We start from the raw sequence: 12,197 nt of genomic DNA on the forward strand, positions 1-12,197 counted from the left end.
GTGGCACTGCAGTGAGTACGTTGTCCGCTGCGGACACATCTGTACTAAGCCCGGCTTTGCCACTTGAAAAGAAAGTATATTTCACTTTATTTGCGTATACCCCGGAGCTTCCTCTGTCAAAAGTTGACGGTTTGGGCTACGGGATGAAGAACGGTGTAAAAGCGCTTTATGAAACAGAACGGTATTAAAGCACTGTATGAAACGGAATGGTATTTATCTGGAGAGCAAATACAAACAGGTAAAACTATGCACCTGTTAAGGTTAGACAAGTGGTGAAAGGGAAGAATTGATATAAGTGCACTCGGATCTAAAGTTAACAACTGTGACATGACAGTGAAGCCGATCAGAATATACCAACAGGGCTTTCTGAAAGAAATCCGTTATCATTAAGGCTCCCAGTACTCCGTTTTTTTTTCTTATTAGTATTACAAATAAATATAGACGAAAATGTGTTTTCCTTATTTTTGTTTTTTTACGGACAGGTATGGAACAGTATTAGTCCTTTAGTGACTTCTCGGGATTAGTCATTACTGCCAGGCCCGCATACACGTCTTGTTAACAGCATGGCGCGCAATGGCAGAGAGAGGGTGATGCAAGAGTTGTGCACTGGCCTGGCAGGTTGCTGGCAGTGCGTACCTCCCCCCCCCCACGTTTGTGGCAGCCCGGGCTGAAACAGCTTACACACAGCCGCCCCCGAGTACTTCACAGGTCTTTAAAAGCCCATTCGCTTGTTAATGGGGCTTTGTTGGTTGTTCACCCCTTCTAGAGCCCCTGCATCACCATTCCCACTATTGCTGGAAGAATTAGCACGTTACACAATACTGCCCTGTCAGCTGAAACCCAGAGGCATCGGGTTTTTGCTTGCAGGAATCGGGAGGCGGGAGACTAGCGCGGCAACATTTACTCGTATTTTACCGTTTATAAATATAAATACAGACAAAGGAAATATCGATTTCCGTCTGTATTTATATGTATAAATCCGTAAATACGGAAAACCGGGAGCCCTAATAGTATGTTAGAACACTACATGCATACTGCAAAGACATTTGAAGCAATCTATTTGGTACTTAGAAACTGACTAAATAATCAGACTACTTCTAGGACAGTGCTTAGGTAAAACTTTTAAATTTTCAGTTCTGCCACAGTGAACAGAATAGTACATGGTACTGCACCTTAGTGTCAAACCCTGACTCATTTTATCAATGCATAACCAAAGACTACCTTCTAATGCTACTAAAACTTGACAACATGACAGGTTTTAAACAAGTTATCTGCTAAAAAATACACAATGTTACCAAATGCTTCTCACACAGTGCTTTCCAAATGCACACAGACTCACAATGTGAGTCTAGACAACAACCACTATACCTAGGAGTTGACCAAAAATCATTCACTACTGTAGAAGTGGTAAGGGAACTGCACACAATCTTCATATTTCAGGACTGCACTTTTATGTCAAAGCCTGACTCATTTAATTAAAGCATAAGCAAAGACTGGATTCTAATCCTACTAAAACTTCACAACATGACAGGTTTTAAAACAGTTATCTGTCAGCAAATACATGATGTTACCAAATGCTTCTCTCACAGTGATCCCAAATTCACAGTAACTCACAGTGTGATTATAGACAAGCACCACTATCCCTAGGAGTTTACCAAAACTCATTCACTACAGTGCAAGTGGTAAGGGAACTGCACACAATCTACATATTTCACGACTGCAATTTACTGTCAATGCCTGACACATTTAATGAAAGCATAAGCCATAACTGTCTTCTAATGCTACTAAAACTTGACAACAGGACATGTTTTAAAACAGTAATCTGTCAGCAAATACACAATGTTACCAAACACTTCTCTCACAGTGGTTCCCAAATGTACACAGACTCACAGTGTGATTCTAGACAAACAACTCTATCCCTAGCAGCTTACCAAAACTCATTCACTACAGGGGAAGTGGTAAGGGAACTGCACACAATCTTCATATTTCAGGACTGCACTTTTGTATCAAAGCCTGACTCATTTAATCAAAGCATAAGCAAAGACTGGCTCCTAATGCTACTAAAAATTGACAACATGACCGGTTTTAAAACAGTTATCTGTCAGCAAATACACGATGTTACCAAATGCTTCTCTCACAATCCTTACCCAAATGCACACAGACTCACAGTGTGATTTTAGACAAGCAACACTATCCTAGGAGTTTACCAAAACTCATTCACTAGTCTGGAAGAGTTAATGGTACTGCACACAATCTACATATTTAAGTACAGCACATCATTGTCAAAGCATGACTCATTTAATCAACGCATAAGCAAAGACTGGATTCTAATGCTACTAAAACTTCACAACATGACAGGTTTTAAAACAGTTATCTGTCAGCAAATACATGATGTTACCAAATGCTTCTCTCACAGTGATCCCAAATACACACTAACTCACAGTGTGATTCTAGACAACCACCACTATCCCTAGGAGTTAACCAAAACTCATCCACTACAGTGTAAGTGGTAAGGGAACTGCACACAATCTACATATTTCACGACTGCAATTTACTGTCAATGCCTGACTCATTTAATGAAAGCATAAGCCATAACTGTCTTCTAATGCTACTAAAACTTGACAACATGGCGTTTTAAAACAGTTATCTGTCAGCAAATACAAGATTTTCCAAACACTTCTCTCACAGTGGTTCCCAAATGCACACAGACTCACAGTGTGATTCTAGACAAACAACACTATCCCTAGCAGCTTACCAAAACTCATTCACTACAGTGGAAGTGGTAAGGGAACTGCACACAATCTACATATTTCACGACTGCACTTTAGTGTCAATGCCTGACTCATTTAATCAACGCATAAGCAATGACTGGCTTCTAATGCTACTAAAACTTGACAACATGACAGGTTTTAAAATAGTTATCTGTCAGCAAATACACGATGTTACCAAATGCTTCTCTCACAGTGGTTCCCAAATGCTCACAGACTCACAGTGTGATTCTAGACAACAACCACTATACCCAGGAGTTTGCCAAAAATCATTCACTACTGTGGAAGTGGTAAGGGAACTGCACACAATCTTCATATTTCAGGACTGCACTTTTGTGTCAAAGCCTCACTAATTTATTCAAAGCATAAACAAAGACTGGCTTCTAATGGTACTAAAACTTGACAACATGACTGGTTTTGAAACAGTTATCTGTCAGCAAATACACGATGTTACCAAATGCTTCTCTCACAGTGGTTCCCAAATGCACACAGACTCACAGTGTGATTCTAGACAACAACCACTATACTCAGGAGTTTACCAAAAATCATTCACTACTGTGGAAGTGGTAAGGGAACTGCACACACTCTTCATATTTCAGGACTGCACTTTTGTGTCAAAGCCTGACTCATTTAATCAAACCATAAGCAAAGACTGGCTTCTAATTCTACTAAAACTTGACAAAATGACCGGTTTTAAAACAGTTATCTGTCAGCAAATACACGATGTTACCAAATGCTTCTCTCACAATCCTTACTCAAATGCACACAGACTCACAGTGTGATTTTAGACAAGCAACACTATCCTAGGAGTTTGCCAAAACTCATTCACTAGTCTGGAAGAGTTAATGGTACTGCACACAATCTACATATTTAAGTACAGCACATCAGTGTCAAAGCATGACTCATTTAATCAACGCATAAGCAAAGACTGGATTCTAATGCTACTAAAACTTCACAGCATGACAGGTTTTAAAACAGTTATCTGTCAGCAATTACATGATGTTACCAAATGCTTCTCTCACAGTGATCCCAAATACACACTAACTCACAGTGTGATTCTAGACAACCACCACTATCCCTAGGGGTTTACCAAAACTCATTCACTACAGTGCAAGTAGTAAGGGAACTGCACACAATCTACATATTTCACGACTGCAATTTACTGTCAATGCCTGACTCATTTAATGAAAGCATAAGCCATAACTGTCTTCTAATGCTACTAAAACTTGACAACATGACATACTTTAAAACAGTTATCTGTCAGCAAATACAAGATGTTACCAAACACTTCTCTCACAGTGGTTCCCAAATGCACACAGACTCACAGTGTGATTCTAGACAAACAACACTATCCCTAGCAGCTTACCAAAACTCATTCACTACAGTGGAAGTAGTAAGGGAACTGCACACAATCTACATATTTCACGACTGCACTTTAGTGTCAATGCCGGACTCATTTAATCAACGCATAACCAATGACTGGCTTCTAATGCTACTAAAACTTGACAACATGACAGGTTTTAAAATAGTTATCTGTCAGCAAATACACGATGTTACCAAATGCTTCTCTCACAGTGGTTCCCAAATGCACACAGACTCACAGTGTGATTCTAGACAACAATCACTATACCTAGGAGTTTACCAAAAATCATTCACAACTGTGAAAGTGGTAAGGGAACTGCACACAATCTTCATATTTCAGGACTGCACTTTTCTGTCAAAGCCTGACTCATTTAATCAAGTCATAAGCCACAAGTTTCTTCTAATGCTACTAAACCTTCACAACATGACAAGTTAAAACAGTTATCTGTCGGCAAATACACAATGTTACCAAATGCTTCTCTCACAGTGGTTCCCAAATGTACACAGACTCACTGTGTGATTCTAGACAAACAACACTATCCCTTGCACTATACCAAAAGACATTTCTTCATCTAGAAGTAGTACTACATTTTAGTATAGAAACATAACATAACTCATTTCACAAATTCATAAACAATGACTGGTTTCTAATTCTACCAAAATATAAAAACAACACAGTTATCTGTCTACAAACACATGAAAAACACAAATGGTTATCACAGAATGGTTTCTACATGCACACACACTGTCAATAAGATTGTAGAGAAAAAATGTACTCCCTACACTTTAGCAGGAGAAATACATTAGTCTGATTAAAATCAAAATAGTCTACATACATCCCCTCACAATTAAATAACTCATCTTTCAAGTTCTTTTGTAGATTAAGAAGTATATCAGTCACTCACCATATTTTCTTTTACAGAATCTCTGCACTGTGCACCTCTCAGCAAAAACAAAGAATGGAAAAGTTTCCCTTTCATTTTATACATGTAAACATCAAATCACATTCCTTCACACATAAACTCAAAAGCAAACACACATTTCTATTGGTTAAACATTTCAACCCTTTCCAACTGAAATACATTTCAACCCTTCCCCCAATCTGCCTTCTGCCTGTTACCATAGAAACAGCTCATGGAACACCGCACTGAGCTCACAGGTCACAAGTTCAGCACACAATGTTACTAAACAAGACAGGAAGTGTGCTTGACTTTTCAACATATCAGCTTATCATATATAATGTTCCTTACAATCTGTTTTTGTTAACCAATGAGAATCATACCTTTAAAAAACAGAAATATACACCCTACCTTTCAGTGTAGAAAGTGGTCATACAACCAATGATTTCTTGTCTTTTTTAAAAAAACATTGCCGTGGATCCTCGCACCCAACGCGTGAGAATCCGTGCACCCAACGCGATAGGATGCGCGCACCTTGCGCGCATTTCGCCGTTATTTTTTTTTTTTTAAAGGGGGGCCCCAGGGGGTTCTTCTGGGACCCCCTAAGCACCTCTAGAGGGTCAGAGTATTTCCACTCTGGCCCCTTTATATGTTTTACACACTTATTCCCCTTGCTTCTTCAGCCTCGCTTCTACCGAGGCAGAAAATGGCCGCCAACAGTGCCTGGTTTCGAATGTAGAGAGACACTCGACAGCCAATTAGCATTCAGCGTGCGATCGGGAGGGTGAGCGCTCAGTTCGGGGAGGGTGCGCTTACGGTGCGTGTACGGTCCGCGGATCCTCCGCGGCCATAGATATTTATGTACTTTTAACTCTAATTTTCTCAGGAACTACTGAACGGATTCACACCATATATGCAAAAGGCATGAGTCCGAACTGAGGACTACCTCTTTGCCAAATTTGGTGTCATTCCGTTCAGCGGTTCGGCCTGTAGCTGCGACAACAGATCCTATGGGAAATTGCATGGGGAAAACGCGTTTTGGGACCCCCCTTTTTTCTCAGCCCCCGCTTGATGAATCACCACAAAACTTTCAGGGTAGGAGCGGAGCGAAGCTGGGCAAAAGTTTAGAAAATTTCGCAAGGATTCGTCAACTGGCGCCAGACTTATTGGGAATAGAATGTTGCGGATTATCTATGGAAAATAGGTCCTAACTATAACTATCTACTGGCGACCGCCAGTAGGTAATATACACACACACAGACAAACACACACAAATATAGAGGGCTTTGTATTAGCTTCTTTCTGTAATTGTCTTCTTTATCTGAGGATCCTTCAGCCATTGGCTTGGGATATTACCTGTCACATCTTGGATCAGCCCATAGGAGTATTTTAGTGTCCCCAAGTTTCTAGTATCGATTTTGGTGTGCTCTTCAGGATCCATTGGGATGTTCGAAGGTGTATTATATATCTAAAAGGTATAGACTGACATTGCAATCTCAGAAGTTTTTTTTTCCTGAAAGGTACAGCTACTCCTTATATGTGCAGTACAGTAATGCTTCTCGCCCTGTAGCTGGGATGCTGCTTCCTTTCTGCACGCCAGGCAGCTCTGCTTTAACTCCAGCCTGGTGGCGCCTCTCCTGAACCACCAGGATGCCGCTCACACAGTGATGTTGCTTACGTGTTCTTCTGCGCTGCCACTAAGCCATTGCTTCATTTCTGTCCACCAAGAGGTGTGCTTTAATCCACAACAGGCACCTTCTCTCTTGTGTGCTGAAATACTGCTCAAGAAATGAGCACACCCGACAGCTCGTCTCACTGTGGCCAGGACTATCCAGCTATTGCACACACTTGGGTGCTCTTCCAGCTGCATACTAACAATGACCAAGCCACTGGGGTATAGCTAGTAAGTCACAGTGTGAGTCAGACCTTTTGCCTTTGCCATTGTCTATATTTTTGCATTCTGGAACTTGTAACACATTTCCTATTGAAAATACTAAAAGTAGATTGCAAAGAAAAATGTTATTGAAGTTGGATAAGCTATTTATGCCTGAGATAAATACATCTTTTTATCTCTTTATTAGTACTTTACCAACTATTAGCATTATTCAAAATGTTAATATTAAATAAAACTCAGGGGTAAAAGATAATCTATTATAAATAAAGAATAAAGTCCGGGTAATGCTACCTGATCTAGAGGTGGAATGTATCTTAGATCGAAACTTATCCCATATCATAACAGACAATGAAACCTTGTACCAGTTATATTTGTACATTCTGTGTGGCCCTCTTACACTTATTCAGTCTTAGAAATTTCTACAAAACAGTAGCCTTTGTTTATTGCTCAATACAGTATGAATAACTGAAAACTGTTATATCTCATAACTGAAATTATGAGTGTAGCATACTGTCTTGATACAGAGTTAGCAAGGCCACATTGTCTCTTTAAACTGTCAAAAGAGATGGAAGTACCATTAAGTAAAATCTGATTGACCCCTAGTAAACATTTAAGTTCCAGTGTTTCCAATGGAGGATCTTGTTTTTATTTATTTATTTATTTTAATCTCATTATTATACCACATTGATGAATGTTAAAATATTTTGGTATTGGATAAATTACTTGTTAAAACGGGAACAGCCAAATAACAAGCATGTTTTTCAATTGGGGATGTCCAAAAATATTTTTTTGTGTGACTTAGCCACCATTTTAAAAAGAGAAATGAGAAATCAAAGGCCTTTCAATATACACTCACAGAGGAGCATAAAAGGGATCATTATCAGAGAGCCATATTCATGCATGTCTCAAACATAAAAGCTGAACGGTATGTACAGAGATCAGGAGAATTGCCCCCCACCCATTTGTTGTCCCTTTTCAAGTTAATCCCAATATTTGTTTTTAGGTCTCGCCTGACCCAGCGCATGCGCTGGTCTGGCGAGACTTATTGAGAGGGCTCCAAAAAGTGCTACCAGGCCAGCCTAGAGCTACAGTGCATGTGTGCGGGCGCGCGTGCCGCGCTTTATCGCGATTACTTTCACTTTCTCGCTTTTGGGACCTTATAAGTATTTAGTTATGCAACTATTGCATGGCTAAACACTTATAAGGTCCCACAGGCGAGACCTATTGGCTATGCCAATGCTTGTTTTTTGAATTATGGAAGCAATTTAATGAGAGAATTCACATGATCTAATTGATAGCAGGAAGTAACATCATTCGAATTGTGTCCAGTTTGCCTTGCCAAGAAAGTAAAAAGGTTCAACTCCCATTCTGAAAGCAAATTAACTTTTACTGCAATATCTTTAAATTAAGAGTGGCTATTTCATGGATCAAATTAAAAAAATCAAACACCCAGATATTTTATTTTTAACTATCCAAGCTAACCCAAAGTCAAAATATGTTATTTTCTTTTTTACAAATTCTGTTTTATTGTCATTTTGAAAAGCTATTTTCCATGCCCCTTCCCCTTACAGTAAATAAGCATCGCAGGTCAAATATTCATCCATATTACCAATTCATATAAGCCACTATTCCATTCTCAGATTTATCAATATTTGAAATGCACCCCAAGGCCATAGCGAAGATGTAAAATTATTTTAAAAAGGCTGGTGTTGTAATTTCAGATAGATGCTGATACATATATCTGACTGTCCTCTGCATAAGCTTGAATTTTAACATTGGTATCTTTATGCCTAGAAACCTTCATAGATGTATTGTGGTTAGATCACGTTATATAAAACCTTGACTTAAATATTCTGAAATGTTGAAATTCAAAAATATGTTTGCTATTGTCATTAATAATGGATTACACTTACTATTTTTCTTTTTGAATGTTTAAATGATTACTATTATTTTCCCTACCTCATTGCTTACCCATAATATATTGTGTTAATTATGGGCAAAAATCCACATCCACATTTGGTAGACCTTTTTTTGAATTCAAACTTGGCTTTTACAAGTTGACCAAGGTGTTCATTATCCTTTGAAGTAAAGTACTTGTGTTGTAATAGTGTAATATTTTCTAGAATGTTGTTGTGGCACTTCCCTCTAGGCCTTCTTAACTGTTTTCCACAAAACGTATTTAGGCCAAGTTTCTGTACTTTTTTTGAAACATCCTGAGGATACTAATGTTAACCAGGGTTTGTGGATTCCCCTGGAAACCGAGAAAATACCAAAAGATAACTTTTGCTTTTTCGGGGAAAAATGGGGAAAAGTGCTGTGCAAGAAAACATATATCTTATAAATGGCATCAACAAAACGTTCGCAGGGCTAGGATCTACATCTTCCCACCTTTTGGCAACAAGCACAGTTCTATTTAAAAAAATACCAAATGACCACAGTTTTTGTATTTCTTTTAAGAGGTGGTCCATTTTTCCTAATGTGTGTGCATCCAACCTACTTGCAGTCTACAGAGGAAACAGGTGTATAAACCATGGTGGATCCCAGAAAACTACATTTTTTAACTCCGCAAGGGATCATTTGTGTAGATCCATTAACGTTTTCCCAAGGAAACTAGTAGTTGATATAAAACATGAAAATTAGTAGAAAAATCTGGCAATTGGTGACAGCTGTAATGCATTGTCATGATGGCTAATTTGCAAACGCAATATACTGCTACATCTTCAGACCCTTCTGCTTGCAAGGATATGAAGGGTTTTCAGGATTTCCAAAATCGTTTGATATCCAGAGCCAACAACTGAACTACAGCTCATAATGATTTTTCACTTACCAACTGTGGAGCAATTCATAGATGGAATCTTACCAATGAATAGTAGTTATAAAGGAAACCTTTGTATTTATGAAATGTACACATTTGTACTCCTGTGAATTTGGGCTTACTCACACTATTTTGTGATTCAGAGGGCATTTTGCAAAATGTATTCTTACTTGCCCACTAGCTGATATTTGGAAGCCAAAAATACCGAGAAATCCATTTGATAAAAACAAATGTTATACTTTTAAGTGTTGTCAAAAGTCTCCCGATAAAAACGGTCCCCATTTGTGTGGCTGGGCCCAGTGGCCATGATACAAAAATGCCCAAAACTAAGCTAGGAGACATTACGTTCCACCCAGCAAAATCTTTTTTTTCCCCAGTGAGGTTAGCTGCAGAATTTGGGCCCTAGCTCAGCCGCCACACAGAGAAACATTTATAACTCATATGTGGCACATATGCACACCTGCGTGGCAGCACAAGTCCTATACCATATAGAACACCTTCTGGCTCTTGGATCTTTAAACCTCTGTCCAAAATGATAAAATCAAAACTGTGTCTCAAAAGCATACCTCCATTTACTAAACATCCAGAACTGGCTAAAGGTTTTGCAGATGACGTGGGCCACTTGACAGTTATGTATATAGGAGCATGGAATGGTAGTAAAAAAGACAAGCACGGCCTCTTAGTATTAACAGTGTGACTTGATTTCACTAGAATATGTGTCCTGTTTTTTCTGCACCCCCCCCCCCCAGTCAAACATAAAGTCTCCCTTAAGTAAAAAAAATTAAGAAGTCACATATTCATGTATCGTGCACCTGTGAAACGTATTTGTACATGTGCTTAAATCTCTATGCAGGTATGACTTGTGCTATGCAATAAATTGTTGTAATGGGACCTGTACAATTTCATAAAGCTGCTGATGTTTGTGACTGAGTCAGAGCATTACCTGAGTTGAATACTTTATGTGAAAACTGAAATTCTTTCTAGATGTGCTGCAGTGAAAACATCAGATGCATACGTGGCCGGGGGGGATTGGGGGGGCACGCTTCATTCCTATAGCATGACAGTCACATGCTGCAATGAAAACATCAGATGCATACATGGCTAGGGGGCCACGCTTCCTTCCTATAGCATGATAGTCACATGCTGCAATGAAAACATCAGATGCATATATAGCTAAGGAGCCAAGCTTCGTTCCTATAGCATGGCAGTCACATGATGCAATGACAACATCAGATGCATATGTGGCTAAGGAACCAGGCTTCGTTCCTATAGCATGTTAGTCAAATTTTTGCCTGGCTCATTCAGTTGCAAATCCAGTTATTTTATGTATGCCTCATATGGTAAATGAAAAGTATAGGCTGCTTTGATGTGATGATCAAAATAGCTTCTCAGGGGCTTGGAGTTTCTAAAGAGATGTCTGTTGAAGGGGGCATCCTCTGTGACAGCAGAGGAGCTGTGGGTGGCACAGGGATGAGTTCGCTGTCACTATGCATTGCTCCTTCCATGGAAGGTCAGTTTTGAGCTAGGGCCTTATTTTGGGGGAGTAGGTTTCGAAAAATCCTCTGGCTTGTGGAGAAAGTGCTCAATTTGCCAAAATGTAATCCACCGTACAATGCTCTGTTCCCGATTTTTCACTTTCTACAGAAATGGCAAGATTTTCCTTGGCCCTAAATGTTGTCATCTGTGGCATAGAAGCCATCTTCCTTGTTTGAATGCTGTTGTATCATTAAGGAATCTGATTGTGCTTCTCCTGCTTTTTCTCCCGCTTTCTTCTTTTGTGCTCCATGGACCCGCTGTTGGTCTCCCATCTCACTCCTTCACTTTATCCCGTCTTTCCTTTTATCTCTACTTTGACCTGCTCCCCCCTACCTCCTCCACGTCTATATGTTTGACCCATACTGCTATTGTCTTCTTTTCCTTCTCTCTGCCCCTTCACATTTCCTACCAGTCAGTGCCAATCATCTCTCATTCCCGCTGGCTTCTGAAGCAGGGAGAGCTGCAGCAAATGCAGGGCCCGAAGACCTCCCGCACCCTTCGCACCAAGAAGCTCTTCCAAGCCGTTTACCTCTTTCTGTTCAACGACTTGTTACTACTCTGCAAACAGGTGACCAGGTAAGTGTAAGAGTATTGACGTAAACAGACACCAAGTGAATTACCACCCTGGAAACTTTTATACACCAAACTCTCCCTTCCACACACATTTATTGCTTTTACTTCCCCGCAAGCACCAAGCCCCCACCTATTTTGTAATATATTAATGGGGTTTTCTTTCCTTTCTAATATTTTTGAATGGTGTCACAGGAAAGGGTCATCATACTGCAGCTTCTTCCAAGTAGTAATACTAATCCCCAAATCTCACCCGAAGTTCACTGTAGGAACGCACTATAGAAGCCTCTCCACAAATTCAATCAATACAACACTACGGGCCTGATATAGGCTTTAGCGGACGGAGTCAACTC

The 12,197-nt window shown here is 39.7% G+C and overlaps 1 protein-coding gene across 2 annotated transcripts in view; it reads left to right on the forward strand.

The window, feature by feature from the left end:
• NGEF (neuronal guanine nucleotide exchange factor) overlaps positions 1–12,197 on the forward strand; it is a 979,475-nt gene that overhangs the window by 935,332 nt on the left and 31,946 nt on the right. For both annotated transcript variants that reach the window (XM_085634692.1, XM_085634693.1), the window contains one exon: positions 11,687–11,850. In XM_085634692.1, coding sequence (XP_085490818.1) covers positions 11,687–11,850 — 164 coding nt within the window. The remainder of the gene's footprint in view (positions 1–11,686; positions 11,851–12,197) is intronic.

The sequence above is a fragment of the Triturus cristatus genome, chromosome 11 (genome assembly GCF_964204655.1).
Source record: "Triturus cristatus chromosome 11, aTriCri1.1, whole genome shotgun sequence".
NCBI classification, from domain to species: domain Eukaryota; kingdom Metazoa; phylum Chordata; class Amphibia; order Caudata; family Salamandridae; genus Triturus; species Triturus cristatus.